General features: G+C 38.3%; 1 protein-coding gene across 1 annotated transcript in view; it reads right to left on the reverse strand.

The window, feature by feature from the left end:
- Window positions 1-6,547: 6,547 nt before the first annotated feature.
- The window catches only part of LOC128486755 (B-cell scaffold protein with ankyrin repeats-like), a 33,856-nt gene continuing 22,220 nt past the window's right edge, over window positions 6,548-18,183 (reverse strand). The window contains exons 5-9 of the mRNA XM_053461555.1: window positions 18,052-18,099; window positions 13,858-14,033; window positions 13,671-13,734; window positions 9,304-9,333; window positions 6,548-6,702 (exon numbers count right to left, since the gene is read on the reverse strand). Of these exons, the coding sequence (XP_053317530.1) occupies window positions 6,548-6,702; window positions 9,304-9,333; window positions 13,671-13,734; window positions 13,858-14,033; window positions 18,052-18,099 (473 nt within the window). The remainder of the gene's footprint in view (window positions 6,703-9,303; window positions 9,334-13,670; window positions 13,735-13,857; window positions 14,034-18,051; window positions 18,100-18,183) is intronic.

Consider the following 18,183-nt stretch of genomic DNA (forward strand, 5'->3'; position numbering starts at 1 on the left):
AATAAAGTATTTTAAAAAAAAATTGATATAGATGTAGCTTGAATTTTTTGTAGATCACTTACGATGTTTGTCTTGTTGCTAGGTGAGTCAACATTGGATCAAGGTATTCAAGCTGATGTAGAGCTAGCTAAAAAGCCCCCATCCTTTTAGTAGCTGGGGTGGCTACCATTATTCTTTAGACATGTTTGGCTTGTCTTAAACAGGGCTTGATATGCTATATCTGGGGTCCTGTCTCACCCCATAGTGGCTTATGTGACGCCAGGGAGACTCGCTCTATGCCCGCCTGTTGAGTGTAGTGGTCTATTAGAGTAGACATTAAGAATATTCCATTCATGTTCATGGCGTTTGCGTAATTTGAAATATAAGGTTGCTTTCATTAAATTTACTTAGGCTGTATACCTGAATTAAAGGTTCTAAGAGTTTGCAAACAGCATATGAATGATGTGTATCCTTGCTCAAAGAAAAGTAGTTTAATGTTAAATAATAAATAAATATTAAAATGTCTGTAATAAACCTGGTATATCAAAAAATAACAGCATGATTTAGCAATCAAGGACTGGAGTTGTGCAAACCTGTAATAGGGAGTAAAGAGGTTAATATCAGCCAAAATAGGAAGCTTTTTAGAACACATTACTGTATTTGATAGCTTTTAAAGCAGGCAATGCCAAATACAAGGAATATTTAGGGAGATGGGGCAAAAATATCTGGTCCCATGTACCTCAAGCAAACCTCATAATACATATACCAAATAAAGCTTTGTGATTGTGCTTATGCATTAAGCAATATATATTAATTAAAAACTATAGCATATAGTATTTATACCATGCTTAAAACTAGTGCTTTTCTTGTTAAGAAAAATAGGTGCTGGTATAGATGTTTCTTTTAAAAAAAAAAATTGTGAAAATCCCATCTCTTCCTGGCCAGTGCTCCACTTAATTTGTGATGACATCTTAATAAAGATAATAACCATAATTATGACCTTCTCAGTTATTTTACTTAATATAATCAGTTTAAGGAATAATATACTAGCTCCCCGGCAGTTCAGCCTCAGCGTAATTTGAAATATAAGACATTACTTTCATTACATTTACTATAAAGAATCACCTTCAATTTGTGCAGGTTATATGAGAGAAGTAATGCAAGTATGAGGAGCAAGAGGAGAGATGGTATGAATTATTTCCTAATCTAAATATATAGCAAAATATTTTTCAAAATTGTCTGATATTAACTTATTTTTTCTCTTTTATAAATAAACACAATTGTGGTTTTGTGGTTGTCTTTTATACCTGTGTTTTAGTGAAAAAAAAGTACCTATCTCTAAAATTAGAATTGAACAATACTTAGGCATGTGTGGAAGTTATATTTACATGGAAAAAGGGGCATATTCTGGTCTAATTCCTTGGATGCTATGCAGTTCTATTTTTCTGTAAGCACAAAGGATATTATGGTTGTGAAGCCACTGTTAAAATGCATATGTATTATGGGCTACAGTAAGAGCCATAGCTACAAAACAGACAAACAAAATCTCAAGACGAGAAAGGACCGGAGGTGGTCCGAAACGTTGGCCGTGCTGATTGAAATAAACTAGTGTTTAATGAACTTTGCTACAAAGACCCGTGAGTGCCCATTTTTCTTTGGTTACATGTATATATACCGTATTTGCTCGATTATAAGACGACCCCCCAAAATCTGAATATTAACTTAGGAAAAAAAGAAAAAGCCTGAATATAAGACGATATGTTAATTCATGTAAACTATTTTTTTAATAAAAGCTATGATTCAGAAAAATGTTTTTTTTTGTTTTAATTTCCTTGTATTTTCCAACCTGTCCCTCAGTTACGCACATCTGCCCCCAGGCTTGGCACACCAATATGGCACTGTGGCCCATGATATGCCTTTTAACCCTCTATATGCCACTGTGCCCCATGGTATGCCTTTTGACCCACTATGTGCCACTCTGCCTCCAGAAATGCCTTATACCCCTATATCCCATTCTGGCATTTAGGGGGTTAAAATGCATATTATGGGGCAGAGTGGCATATAGGGAGGTATAAGGCATTCCAGGAGGCAGAGTGGCATTAAGGGAGTTAAAAGGCATTGTATAGAGCACTCTGCCTCCAGAAATGCCTTATACCCCTATATGCCACTCTGGCATTTAGGGGGTTAAAAGGCATATTATGGGGCAGAGTGGCATATAGGGAGGTATAAGGCATTTCAGGAGGCAGAGTGCTCTATTAAATGCCCCCTTAACGCCACTCTGCCTCCTGAAATGCCTTATACCTCCCTATATGCCACTCTGCCCCATAATATGCCTTTTAACCCCCTAAGTGCCAGAGTGGCATATAGGGGTATAAGGCATTCCAGAAATGCCCTATGCCCCCATTTAACACACACACACACACACACACACTTACCGGTGCTTCCAATTTCCTGCTGTATTGCCGGGGCAGCAGGTTGACGTCTCCTTCCGCTGCAGCCGGGAGGAGGTGGCGTTGGCAGCGGGGGTTTGTCTGCGGCCGTCGCGAATACCTTCCCCGGCTATCAGAGTTCCCCGCACCGGTACGGCACCGGTGCGGGGAACTCTGACAGTCGGGGAAGGTATGCGCCGCGGACGCAGACAACCCCCGCTGCTAGCCACACCTCCTTCCGGCTGCAGCAGACGTTGTCTACGCGGACCGCGTAGACGTCAACCCGCTGCCCCGGTAATACAGCAGGAAGCACTGGTAAGTGTGTGTGTGGGGGGGGGGAAGGAGGATCCAGGTATCCTGCAGCGGTGCGGGGGATCTGGATCTTAGTCTCATAATCAGACCTCTATTTGAGGTCTGATTAGAAGACGACCCCGATTAGAAGACGAGGGGTATTTTTCAGAGCATTTGCTCTGAAAAAAACCTTGTCTTATAATCGAGCAAATACGGTATATCCACTCTACTATACCTAAATGGCAAAAAGATATAAAGGTACCACTGAGTTCTTTTACACCCCGTAAAGTTCTTCTTTTACAAGCTACATAAGAGTAAAAAAAGTCAGTTGTTGTATCTGTACTGTGAGATATAGATTTTCTCCTACTGCAAGTTTTTCTCTTTTTCGGTTCTGTTTAAAGCACAAGTAAAAAAAAAATGTTTACAAAAGTTAGAGCATTTTCATGCAAGCAAACCCCCAGGCTTGTACAATCTATAATCTAGACACAAAATAAGAAGCACAGTAAGATACAGTTTTATTGTAGTAATCACTCATATTACTATTTATTTGAGATGCCTCTAGCAAGCACCTTTGGTGGGCTTATACGTGCTGTTCTAAAAAATGTTCTAAATAATAAGAAATAAGGGATACAACCAGTACCTAGATGAACATAGAAGCATCCTAAGGGGTAAACTGGGAATAAACCCAGCATCAGATATAACATTAACATTATTGTGGAATCCTAACCCCTTAAATGTTGTTTTTTTGCCCCCCCTTAATAAATACCCCAGCACTGTACATGCCCCTCAACTGTCCCCATTTGGGCGGGACAGTCCCGATTTTGGGTCTCTGTCCCGCCTATCCCTACCTTTGACCGCTTTTGCAGGGGCAGAGGTAGGGTGAGACGAGAGCCGTTCTCACCTCAGGTGCAGCTGCGGGGGGGGGGGCACACAGCCGCCCGATGAGGAGCTGCAGCCTGCAGGACTAGTTGCGAGATCATGATTTCCCTCTAGTCGGCTCAACATTAGGGAGAGCGAGGTCTGTCACTTCAGACTGCTCAATACGCACCGGCAAATAATGCCGATATGACATCATTCCTGCGCTCTGCAGCAATAGCCTGTGCGTAGTAATGAGGGAGCAGTAAAGCGAGGTCTGAAGTGACAGGCCTCGTGCCCCCACCACAGGATGAAGGATGGAGGATGAAGAATGAAGGATGGTGGAAGAGGTAAGAAGAAAGGGGTGTAATGGCAGTGTATATGAATGTATGTGTTTGTAAGCTTGTGTGTGTGTATGGACAGGTGTGTGTAAGAGCAGTATAGGTATTTGTAAGCTGTGTGTAAGGGCAGTATATGTGTATATGTGTGTAAGCACAATGCACATGTATAAGTGTGTGTAAAGGCAGTTGTGTGTAAGGGCAGTGTATGTGTATATGTGTGTGTAAGGACAGTGTATGTGTATATGTGTGTTTATGAGCAGGTGTGTGTAAGGGCAGTGTATGTGTATATGTGTGTGTGTAAGGGCACTGTACGTATATATGTTTTTCTTGGAATTTTTCTTTAGTGGGGCTGCCAGGGAGAATAAACTGTCATTTTGTCATAATCATCACGTCTACTTTTAGCATTTCCCAATTGTTTCATTCCAGACCGATTCAATTTGCATATTTACAGTTTAATTACAGTTATTTGGTTTTAAACGTGAAAAGTAATAAGTTAAATTACTTATTCATAAGTAATCTTGTGCTGTTTAGATCAAATTATGTGAATAAGACCCCACTCAAATCCAATGTACAAGGGGTGTGAATTCAATTTTTGGCTTGATTTTGTTCACAAATTTAATTGGACAATATTTCTTATCTTTTCATCCATAATGTTTATTTCATGACTCCTTGTAATATACTCAATATAGATTAAGGATGTGTATAGAAAACCAAAAAATAAGATAACATTGAATACAATAATAAAAAATAACTGAAGAATTCTTAAGTAAGCAATCTGTGATGTTCCAGAATCCATTTCAGATTTATCTGTATTCCAAAAAGATTGAACTTTCCAAACACAACAGAATTGTGTAAACAGTTCACAATTTAGAACGGACATGAACAACAGAGATGAATAGTTATACCACAGAAATTTAAAAAGATTTGAAGAAATATGTCACTCAGTACATTTGTCTTCGTTTGTTCTGTGTACTTTGTTGAGCTTGTTCTGAAGGCTTGTTAGGCTGATTGTGCCATGTCACTCTGCAATCATTAATTTGACATTAATAAAATAGTTGAATGGTCGGTCAGATAGAACGATGCATATAGTCTTACAAAATGGGTTCGGGGGTTTCTAGCACTCTAGGGGAAATATGTCCCTTGGACCCACCTTGTATCTTCAGTTGCTTGTGGTTCAGATTAAACCAAATAGTGACCTGCAAAATTGTACCTTCAACTCCTGTAAATGTCTATACTTGTTTGGAACACTTGTGTTAGACTGCACTAAGAAAGGCCAAAAATCTCGATGTGTATTGTGAGGTAGGTCTGGGATCGCCCCTCGCTGAGGTCAAGGGACAAGCGCTGTCTTCATTCAAACCAGGCACACAGCAGTAAATTCATGCAATCTGACACAGGGTCAGGTTTATTAGAAAGTTTGCAGGGACAAAAGAAATATAACAGTAACAAAAGAAACACCTTGCCTGTCCGGCACTTACTATACATAGGATGTCCCTCACTACCAGCTGGAGAGCTTCTCTCTGTCAACTTAACATAACATAATATAATATAATATGTCCAGCAACCTTTACTCACAGGTCTCTTCCACAGACAGGCTTTCTGTGTCCTCAGTCAGAGAGAGCTACCTGCCCTCCTGGCTTCCCTTTTATATCCACCCTCTAATTCACTTAATTAATCACCTAGCAGGTGGAAGTCTCAGGTGTTACTCCACATAGGAAAGGAATCTAGGAGAAACATACCTCCCTTCCACCACCAATCCTACATGACTGTCACAGTATAGTTAGCAGAATTTAGTGTACAAAATTCAAGGTTGCTGTATGTAAGGAGTCAGCCGGTGAGAAAGCCCTGCTTCTGAGTAAAAGATTTTAAAGGGTTAAAAAAGCGTAAGCGATCTCCAGGGCCCATTAAAACATAAATAGGAGAAACAATAACATAACAGGAATCTTGTGTAAATTCAATTAGTATAATGGCAAAGAGAGAACATGCTGAACAGGTTTAGACCTAGTCAGGGATAGCGTTACGTTTGTTTTACCGCTATAGTCTGAATGTGTATGTTACATTTAAAAAAAATCTCAACACTTACCTTTGTAACTCAATTGCTAAAAGTTGGCATAGGCTACTTTCCATTTGGTGATTTTCCTTGTAGTCCACCATGTTTCTTTATCGGTTGATATAGGACTGGTGGAGACTGGAACAGAAGAAAAAAATGGATATGGTATGCTATATAGTTAATCTTAATGTAAGGATCAATGGCTCCTCCCAGTTTTTGGATGATTGGAAGACTGACAGGAAGGGGCTTAGCAGAGGGTTTTTATATAGAAACTGTGCAAGGAATCAGGAGGGGGGAGGAGAAGGGATTTTGTTCTAAAAAAAAAAAAAGAATAGAAAGAATAAAATGCTTCATTTTTTCTAAAAATAATAAATCAATAAATAGAATTAATTAGTAATAATAATGTAAAGGTTTCCATTTCTAAATATATTTTTTATTATACGGTGCAAATATATTAAATAGTCATGGGGTGAGTTAATTTACAAACCTCTCAGTCATGTCCAGAAGTAGGACTAACATACATTTGTAAAGTACAGCTCCCCAACAAGTGATCTCCAACAAGTGCTTCACAAAGCACATGTGATTTATGATGCTTGTAATTCCAATTACATACAACAGCTCCTAAAAGTACTTATAATACAGGACAACAATAGAACAATATAAAACAGACAGTAAATATTACTTGCCTCAGGTTTCAATGGTCTTTGGTATATACTATTGTCAAATGCTGCAAGGCGAGTCCTTTGTGGTGGTGGCCGCACTAAAACATAGTTCAAATATTATGTGTTGTTTAGTTATACAGCGATCTTTCAGTTAATTAAAATCATTAATTCTTATGATACAGAAAATATCACCTTATCACATATAGAAAAATAAGCACCACAGGCATGTTTTATATGAGTCTTAAAGTGAAACTCTATAAAAGAGCTCCAAGCACAACCCTCATTGTTTGGTTACACCAGCTGCCCTATGGTTGTGTCCTGCTGTCCTCCAGTCCCTTTTTCCTGTATCCTGTTCCTATAGCGCTTCGTTACTGTGTGACTCCTGGACCATCACTTTTAGTGTTTGCACTGCTACATCAAAACAGGCCAAATACAATGTCATTATGGTCATTAAATTATATTAAAACAAAGACACAGATATAGAGGCATGGAGAAAAAAAGGCCACAATTTCAACTGAATACAGCTACAATTTATTTTAAGATTAACAAACTGTAAACTACTTATCAAACTTGTTAGCTTGAATCTGCTAAATGACGAGATCTGGATGAATGGCTGAGGTCCCTGAGAGTACTGACATAGACGTAGCACTGGTGGGCATAATGCTTGCAGCTCGCTAGAGACAACTAAGATCTGCACTGATGCCAGCCCTCAGTGACCCCCAGACAACACAGATCATCTTGACCTGAAACAAAAGCAGATTCTTGTGGCAGATTTATCCATAGTGGTCTGAAGCCAGTGAAGCTCTACCTTTTATAACCTCTCATGGTTACTGCTCACAAGTCCCTCATCTTCCTATGTCCAATTCCTCCTTCCCAATCCACACAGCCCTGATGTCTGGGCACTGTGTATGTTAATTATATTCCATGTCCAGTCTAGTTGCCCCTTCATGAATGCTAAATCATGGCTTGCTATCCAACTCCAGAGCCCAAACACATCTACCCTATCTATGGCTCTGTATTTTAATGAACTTCCATAGACTAAGCAGACATGCTGATGCCAACTCTTGGGCTGTTATACAAAACATACAGCCAAGCTTTAACTACTTACATTTACCTGGAAATTTCTTAGGATAGATAACATCAGCCCTTTTTAATGCAAATTACTGGCCTGTTCTCAGCTCAAACGCCGATCCTACCTAACCTGAACCCTACACGGTCATTCCTAGGGTGCACCGGTGCAGACTTTTATTGAGGCATACCAAGTAAGCTATTCCGCAAGGTCTCAAGCCTTGTTACTAATAACTGGCTATATATATTTACATATATATATTAACTGGCCATTCATACAGCCATTACATCAATTCTTAATTCCAGGGATGTTCTTTAAATGTACCACATAATGTAATGCTCTGGTTAAAACTGTATTGATTTAACTACAACTCAGTAAATGCTTTTAAAATGGTACCATTAAGAAGTTCCAATTTACTGAGACATTGAAAAATCTGCAAATTTTATACATGGAAGGAATAACCCATCAAATAAGAACAGAATGATCTGCTGTTTTAAAGTATTTGGGCATTTCACTAAACCATTTCACGTCACTACCTATAATTCAATATGGATTACATGTTATTCCTGCAGAGCTATGTGTTTCTGTTCCATTAATAAGCATGCCAAAATGTCCAGCAGTAATCCCTTTGTGACTCTCCACCGGTTAAAAAAGAAATGTGTCTTAGATAAGCCTTAGCATTAAATGCTGTTAATTTTCAGCTCACTGATGGGATGGCCCTTATAACATCCATAAAAACAGTGACAGAAAATCTGTAGTTCAATATTTTTCACCATTGCACACCTTGACAGTCAAATTTGTATCCCATTAGAAACAGTAGCTTAACACCATCATGACAATGACCAAAGCTTTTTTTGAGATTTTCATTGTATATATAATTTTATATATAATATACGATTATATATATTTTAAGAACACATAAGACATTGTTTTAATCCCATTTATATGTATACTCCACAATGAATATCTAATTACGGTATATGAAATAAAAAAATAAAAAACATAAACAAGTGTTTGTAACGATTTATTCCGCATCTTAGATGTGGCTGCTCAGCCCCCTGTTTCCAAATGTATTTTCAGCTGCATCTCCCATGTACAGTTATAACTCATATATATAATCTTATTTTATAAGGTAAGGGTATATTTTTGTAACATTTCCTTTTTTTCATTTGTTAATGTTTTACTTGCAAAGTTATGGTTTTTTGACTGGGATCTTGGAACCCAGACAGTGCCCCAGATAATATAAAGGCAAAACCACAGGGGTCTGTATATTTATTTATTTTTTATTTGCTATTACACTTGTTCGGTCAGCACAGAGCCAGCAATCACGTCTTCTAACGGCCTGTTTTTTATTGGCAGGGAAATATTCCACCCAGTGCAAAACCCTATTTTGTCTTAATGATTGTGCGAGTCACTTCTTAACGGATGTCATAGTATATCCTAAGGTTGTTAAAGGGTTAAGCATACCATCAATATTGCATAATGTCTGTGCTTTTAGTAGAACAACATTAAAACGTGTTAAGAAATCTAAGCCGCGTGCTACATGTGTATTAAGATTTTACTAACTCTAGTTTACTTTATAGATAAGGCTTATTTCTTATGACTGCATTCATTTGTGTGATATACTCACCGTTTGGCTGATGAACAATAGTAATTTTGTCTAAAGATAAAAACAAAGTGTTAGATGGATTGGTTTGAGTTGGGTTGAATTTTTGTCTGTCAAGATACAAAATACCATACATCAATCTGTATCATGTATGCAACATACTATTGTTCTTTTCAAGGCATTATATACAACATAACTAGAACATAAAGCAAGTACTTCAGTTCAGTGGCTGAACTACCTCGATAAAATAATACCTTTATTAATTAATAACAGTACACAGTCATGAACCTCCGTTGCGTCCCACTATACATATATATATATATATATATATATATATATATATACCGTATATATATATACACAACCCATGGAGAATGGAAAAATATTCTTCTAAGCTTAAATGATAAGATGACCAGACTTCTTAAGCCAACGGGAAGGACAATTGTTTGTAATTATATAAATAAACATAACCATCAACATTCTGTCTTGGCCCCATTTTGCATAATTGTGTGCTATGCTGTGCCCACATAACTTAAACCAGACAGCTGGCAATTACATTTCAACTGAAACTCTGTTACTGACATATTTTTTAAGGCAAATCTGTCATACAATATAATAAAAATATGTCTGTTGCCCATAGTGTATCATAAAATAAAACATTTAACAAAAATATGTTCTCTATGGCACTCAAAGGCACCATCCAGACGGAGGTGCTTACAGCCACAGCTACTCACACTTTGCTAGGTGTTGTTCAGCCAACGGGCTTTGTGTATACAGAGCATAAACTGGGAAAGCTTTTGAACAGAAGCTGATTGACTACAATGCCATATGGTGCGACTTTTGGAACAATGCAAAAGGTAAAATAGTCCCGGCATTTCTCATTTTTGTGATTGTCTTTGCACATAAGTACATTTTAACATTTGTTATATATATTTTATGTATTTGTTGCATTTTCTTAAAACACAGCAGTTACATGTTAACATTGTGTGACAAACCCTGTAGCATGAGGGCCATAAATGTCACAGTTAGGGGTCTTAACCCCTTAAGGACAATAGGGGTTTTTACTCGTAGTATATTGTGGGACAATGGCTATTTTAACATTTTTCGGTGTTCCTGTTTAGCTGTGATTTTCTTCTTTCTCATTTCGTGCTCCCACACATATTATATATTGTTTTTTTCAGGACAAACAGGGCTTTCTTTAGATACCATTAATTTTATCATATCATCTAATTTACTATAAAAAAAATGATAAAATATGGGGATTTTTTGTTAAAAAATTACTTTTTCTCACTTTTTAAACAAAAAACTTTTACTCATCTGCAAAAACGAATGAAAAAACCTGCTAAATAGATTCTACTATTTGTCCTGAGTTTAGAAATACCCAATGTTTTTATGTTTTTTTGCTTTTTTCTGCACGTTATGGGGCAATAAGTACAGGTAGCGTTTTGCTATTTCAAAACCTTTTTTTCCAAATCTGGTAATTCTTCCCCCCATGTGCCATTTCGGGTATCTTTGAAGCCGGCCAATGCAATTTACCCCATCAAGTCATATATTTTTAAAAACTAGACACCCCAAGGTATTTCACATGCTGGTAATTTAACCCTTTCCATGCACTAATTTTACCACCAGCCTTTGTGAAACTTTATGGTAGTAAATTTTTTTGTATTTTTTTCCACACACGTTGTACTTCAGGTATAAATTTATCGCTCCTGGTATATGTCCGTGTCAAACAACACCCCAATATGTGTTCAGTAACATCTCCTGAGCGCAGTGATACCCCACATGCATGGGTTTGTTGGGTTATTTGGGAGGTAAAAGGCCGCCTTTGTGAGGTGTGTATTTTTTGGCCATTTAGACATCTGATCCTACTGCCCCCATGTCCCATATTTGGGACACCTTTGAACCCGGCCAATTCAATTTATCCCATCCACTCATGCATTTTTTAATACGAGACAGCCTATGGGCATTTGTAATGCCAATATTTTAACTCTTTCCATGCTGGAATTTTTGTAAAGATAAAGAATTTTAGGACTTGCTTATTAATTTTTTTTTTTTTTTTTTGGTGACAGTGGGGATTTTTATATGTTACCATATTATTTTTATTTTTTTAAACATTTTTTTTAAATTTTTTTAATTTTTTTTTTATTTTTTATTTTTTTACTAATCACTCATTAGTGAGCTGGGCTCCATTGACCTTGCATGGTTGGATGCAGTACCTGCATTCAACCTGCAGGGGGAGCTCGAGAGTTCACAAGAGGGTCTGGATAGACCCTCTGAACTCAGATCTATTGTTAATGCCATCCTGTGAATGACGGCAACGTCATTCACAGGATGGCACTTGTGGTTGCTCTTCGGAGCAATCACAAGGTGATCGGGGGTCGGGGGCTAGTGTTGCTGATATGCCTCGATATCGAGGCATATCAGTAACACCATTTATGCTTAGGAAGCGATTCAGATCGCTTCCTAAGCTGTTTTAGCCGGGCGCCGCCGCGATCTTTCATGATCGGTGCGGCGGCGGCCATTTTTCTTCCGGGGAGGGCTGCCCTCCCCGGATCCACGGTCAGCCTCACTTGGGAGGCTTCCGTGGATGCTGCAAAGCCGCCGATCGCGGCGAAAACGCCGCGATCGCGGCGATGCAGCTGTTTAACGGCAGCCCGTACATGTACGGGCATTGTCGTTAACCCGTTGCACGGCAACCCCGTACATGTACGTGGATTGTCGTTAAGGGGTTAAGCAAAGTCCTCTAGGACAATCAGAGTCAGGAGCACCAACTTGTAGCAAAAACAGTGCTTTATTATTAACTGCTCAAACCCCAAAACCAAATCATAAAAAGAAAAACCTAGCTCCCAATTGGAGCACTCTCTAATTAAACTATGCTGGCCCAGACTGACCAGCCTAATTACCCACTAACGCAACCTCCCAGCCAGACCCAGCTAAGCCAGTCTCTGGAAAACCTCCCCCAGACAACACACAAGAGGTCCAGGCAGGTATTGCCTCACTTGGCTCAGGGATGGTCTTGTTCAGGGCCTATCCTTGCCCTGGGAGCGCAGTGAACTTCCTCTTCCCCCAACCGTCTCTCTGATCATCAAGCTCCAGGGCTTTTAATGCCCAGCACCTGTGCCTGGTGCAGGTCCCATAGGAATCCCATACCAGATCCTGCAGACCTCTAACCTTTTGGAAAAGCCGGCATGGATTTTCCACTGAACGGTGGAACGGAGCATTGGCCCACCCTGCTCTCCAATTGCTCCGCCCCAGGGACCCATATGTATGATCTGCATAGCAGCTGTACCTAAATGCCATGCTAATCATCTCCCTGGGGTCAACAGCCTCACAATTGATACTGATTGTTAATGTATAGGGTTAGCCTAAAGGATCATTAATCAGTGGTCACCAAAAAAATGTTAAAAATTAAATATATTGTGAAATTATATTGTAAAATTAATCCCTTGTGACATTTTTATGCCAGTGACATTGATTGGTCAGACTAATCAACAATGACCTATAGTGTCACCAATAAGTGATGAGGTTGAAATAATTATGTATTAAATTATGTATACACACTTACTGCCACACAGATCCCCGCTCCTAACTACAGAGTACATCTTCCTGTAGCTGCGGGTTAATAGTTGGGGAAACTGAGACATTAACTTTGACCCTTGCCTTTTCCTTACAAGCCTTACCGATTGATCTCCTGAGGAAGCCAACATGGCGAAACGCGTCGAAGGATCAAATTGGACTTTATTATACCCTACCTTTCGGTGGTTTTTATATACACACGCCTGCATTTGCACTTTCGTGCATGAACCAACTGTGAGTGCATTTTTACCGGTAAATCCGATTTTTACCTTAAGATATTGCACCATTTCAGTTTGTTTTATAGATTCTACACGAAGATTATTAAAGAATTTATCATACTCCATTCTGATGGGTCTGAATCATCTATTTCTCTTGTGAGTGCAACACATCACTTTCATTTAATATTGATCAAACACTCTACACTATATTGTATTGTTTTTTTCCCTTCATATGTACCTGCGCCCCATATATTTTTGGTTTGTCTAAGCAGAGAGCCATACAGCTTCCACAAAAAAGCAGATGCCCGTAATTGAGTCTGGCTGTGTCTCTGCAAATACTCGTACTGCAGGAGAGGGGCCCCCACCTGACCTCCCTCATCGCCCACCACAAGTACTGTATACGGTGCATGCCAATACAGAAATTGCAGTATTGCATGCAAACCACAAGTGGAAATTGCCCCATTGTTATCGTCGATTGATTTTACATAAAAAAATCCATAAATGTTTTCCATGACTACAGTGAGTTAGGTACACCTTCTGGTTAGGCAAAATGCCAATTTATTTGTACAATCTATTTTGATTTTCACTTGATCTTACCATAAAGTTTTTCATCTTCAAGTTTATCACCAATAATACTGTCACGCAGCTGCTGTAGCTTCTTCTAAATTTCAGAAAAAAGTTGGGTTATGGAGTTGATCAAATATATTTTGCTTTAGGTCTGCTTGTGGAACCTAATTACAACTGAACATTTCTACATGAAATGCAAGCAATTTTAGCATTTTACCTGCTGAAGGAGGTCTAAGCCACTCTTTTCATTTTGCCATTGGTGAAACTTCTGAAGTGCTTCGTCCATGGTGATAATGCCCTGCTTTACCTTTTCTTGGAGCAATATGAGCTCATCTTGACCAGCAGGTACATACTGTTGAAGGGAACCTTGACTTTCATCACTGGCAATCGGCGCTGATTAAAAAACATATATTAATGAGGCTACTCCTGATACCTAAAGCGATATTCCTCAACTAAACACACCTCCCAACTTCTATACCAATCGGGACATCAGGGGCAGAGCTTGGAAGGTAAAATGTTAGTCTAACTGACGGTGCTTCTAAACATGTGCACAATTCTGTCCCAGACACCAGAGAATGAAATCAGTACTGTGGGATTGCAGTCTCTAATTCCGCTGTCAAGATCTACCTCTGTCCCGAAAAGCAGGGCAAAAGTAGAGCTCGGCTGCACAGCAGGATAGAGCGGCAAAATTGGGACAGTTAGGAGGCATGCATAAACAATGGAGGGTGCATTTCCTTACAAATAGCAAGTTGGCATGTTTCACTACCTTATAACGTTACTATAATGGGTCTGAATTTAAAAATATTAATAAATATTTTGAGCCAGATGAATATTTACAAAAAATCTGCCTTGATCAATAGAACCCTGTAGATCCAGAAAAGGTATCTAACCCCTATAATGGTTTAGTGAATTTTGTAGACTTGCATCTACAGTGTGTCAACAATTATTGTTGATATTTAATTTTGTTTTGTGCAGAAATCTTTTTGATGTACAGGTCATCTGTCTCTAGTAATAATGTCTGCTCATGTTACTCCACGGCCTCACAAGAGACTCTTTTGAAGAATAACCAATCTTACTGCCAGGAAACAAAAAAGGAAGAGAACACAGATTGTCCATCTAAAGAAAGACTGAAGTAAGTTAATGACCCATTGCCCCATGGAAATGGCGTCACAACGGTTCTGCTTTTCCATCTGTCATATTTATCTTTACAGGAATATTATGCTCCAGGTAATATATAATCTCATATCTTTCAGGGAAACGTGAGTGTAGAATGTCATAAGATTTGAGACTCCACTTGCTTCATTTAAAAACTGACACATTTTTTTTCTGCAGGATTTTTATCGAGTGTGCTTTATAAATCCTTACTAATAAAGAGATTTCTCAGAAAGAGTGCTACTCGCAAAAAAAAAAGCTTCAGACTGCTTATCCTGATTGCATTCTGTCTTTTCCCCGAAAATGCTATACAAAGAATTCTGCGACACAGTGAAGAGGATGTTGGATGCGCTTAACGCCAGCATAGAGGGGGAGAATCTATGATTTAAAAGAACATTTCACCCATACAATTCCTAGCCAATGGGCTAGATTAAAAGTTACCATTTATGGTTTTTAACAAGCCTTTGCTTATGAAGGCTGTATTGGGTTTGCAGTGTGCCCAATTGTGCTATATATTTTCTTCTCTTTTTGTTTTTCTCGGGATGCTGTAACAAATATTTAAAAAGGGACCTGTTGTCTTCACACCCTGTAGTGTAATTGAATAATTAAAACTACCTATAGGTTATAGATTTTAATAGTAATTGTTATGATTACATTTAGTTTAAAATGAAGGGGCTATTTACAGCAAGAGAGATCTGTGGCAGAATTAGAATACAAGTGTGTTGTGAATAAATGCTTGACCTGGAGATCTTTCCCTTCACCTTACCCAGTCTATCAGAACAAAATGGGTAAATGTTGAGGAACAATTATAGACATTCTGAAGACCATGGGAAAAAATACTGCTCCCAGCCGCATGCAATATGATGAGGTTTCAAAACATTTACAGTATATTTATTATTTAATTTAATTTTAGAATGTAGAGATTAGTATTTACATTTTTAGTGCCTAGTAAAAATAATATTAACTAACTGACACATTTTGTTAATGTGCTAATTATATTTTGTTAAATGATAAATAGTCTATCTGTATTTTTAAAACTCTGTTATTTAAAGATGCATAATGAATCTAAATTTAAACAATTAAAGTGAGCAAAGGTTAAGCAACAGCAAATGAAAAAATGCAAAATGAAACTCTCAGGAGCGAGGCTGTGAGCGTTAGACAGGAGTGTAGGGCCAAGAGGGCCAGATAGACCAAATGCAGTAAACCAGAGGGTACAGCACACACAGGGTCAAGCGGGGTCAGCTAGTGACCATGCAAGTGTATGGATGAATGATATCTTTACCAAGAAAGACACCGTAGCTTGGAACACACAGGCACTGAGGGGAGAGCAGGGGTTACAGAGGGTAAGAGGCTGAAGCTCCATCGCCACATGGCTAGTCACTTCATTTCTGTTAAAGGATCAGAGCTGAACCACCAATCACCAGAAGAAAAGACATGCCTCCCGCCAGCAGAAGACACGTGATGCTGCTGAATGCAGCATGCACAAGGCCGGGGAGGGGGGTTGCAGCCTACTCCACAAGTGCCCTGCCAACAGATCAGGCAACTGGAAGTACATGACGAGTAACAAAAACCGTGGTACAAGTCTAGGTCAGGTCACCAAAAATCAAAGTCAATGCCCGGTGCCAGGGATAAACACTGAAGGTCAGGAATCTGCACATCCTGGGTCAAAAGTGCAAGGCAAAATGAAAAACATTAATAGCCAAACCAATTAGCGATCACATGCAACGTGGAAGTGACCACATGGGTAATGTACAGCACCACAGGGCACACATGAGGATGATAATACTTGGGAGCGGAAGACCATGAGAGGTAATGTAGATTGGGCCAGAATAACTGTGCCAAGACCACTAAAGCAGACAAGCGTGACAAGTGAGTGCACAGAAAGCGCAAGCAGTTTATCATTTTTTTTTCAATAGCAAATCAAAATATCTGAACCTAGTGGTTTTTAAGGATCCCTGACAGAACTCCTGGCATTCTATATGGAATTAATGTTGCGCCGTATAAACAGCTTTTCAAAAGGAATTTAAAGAGAAATAAAGAAAAACTCCTGTTAAATATTTTATCCTAAAGTACGTCCCAATGCCAACTTAGTGTGTTCACTGTAGTGGTGTGAATATTTCTGCAAACCACTCTGCATGTCTATCAGTCCCATATTAATAATGCACCTACAGTACATGTCTTTCCACTTTAAGTGCCTTTCATTCTACTGACAGGATCTTTTAGCCAGAGTTAGAAAAACAGAACCATAGAATGTAACAGCAGATAAGAACCATCCAGCCCATCTAATCTGCCAGCGATTCTCCATTTCTGATAAAAGTGAAGATGTAGATTTATATCTGCAGCAATTTTAACTTTTCTGTTTCAGTAAGCAAAAATCATAATCATAATATACAGTGATTTATACATCTGGGCCCATGTCCTATTTGGGACCTATTTGAAGCCGGTCAATTTAATTTACCACATCAAACCATAACTTTTTACCCCACGGTATTTAAAGTGCTGATATTTTAACACTTTCTATGCCAGAATTTTTGGGAAGACACAGTGCCATTTTTTGGTTTATAAAACAAGCATTTAATTTTGTTTTATTTTTATTTATTTATTTAACATTGTTTGGACCTGTTTTTATAAATTGTCTTGGTGACATCACTGAAGCATTATTTTTAAATGTTACTATTTTTACATTTTAATTTTCTTTCATATTTTACATGCCATAATGACTAGAAAGCTGTGCTGTGTTAACTGTAGTACCTTACAGTTGGGGTCTCCGACCCCATGATGCCCCAGGCATGTCAATTGTCATTAAAAGGGATGCATACATTTATTTACTATGTAATTATCATTTGTTGTGCAGCCTGGTTATTGTCTAATACACTTATAATTTTGATGATCAGAGACCAGTATTTATTGTAAACCCATATGTATTTTGATGTTTATTTGGTGATTTATTCATAAAAAATGTATTTATAGCCATCAATTACCTTCACTTTTAATTTATTAATATTTTATTTGGTTACTACAGTCTTTTTCATTATATATAATATCCATGTGTCAGATGTGGATGTGAGGGCGCAAGATCATTTTTTCAATTCATATATTTTGAAAAAACAATGCATTGAAAATACATTACATATTGATTTTAAGGATGCAAGATATAACAACTATGTTGCTATGAGCAAACATCAAGAAAATAAAACAGTATAGCAGTAAACCACATGTTGTGAATAACATTTTTCTCTTTTAGCATTGCACCATTTACCTGAATGTTCTACTATGCCATACACCTTTCTCTCTTGTTGCTGGAACACTGAAAATTAAAATAAAAAAAAAAATTAAAAAAAAGAAAGAAAAAACCCTTTAAGTTATTGCAATATACAAACAGGGTAATCAG

This window comes from Spea bombifrons, chromosome 1, assembly GCF_027358695.1.
Source record: "Spea bombifrons isolate aSpeBom1 chromosome 1, aSpeBom1.2.pri, whole genome shotgun sequence".
Classification (NCBI taxonomy): Eukaryota; Metazoa; Chordata; class Amphibia; order Anura; family Pelobatidae; genus Spea; species Spea bombifrons.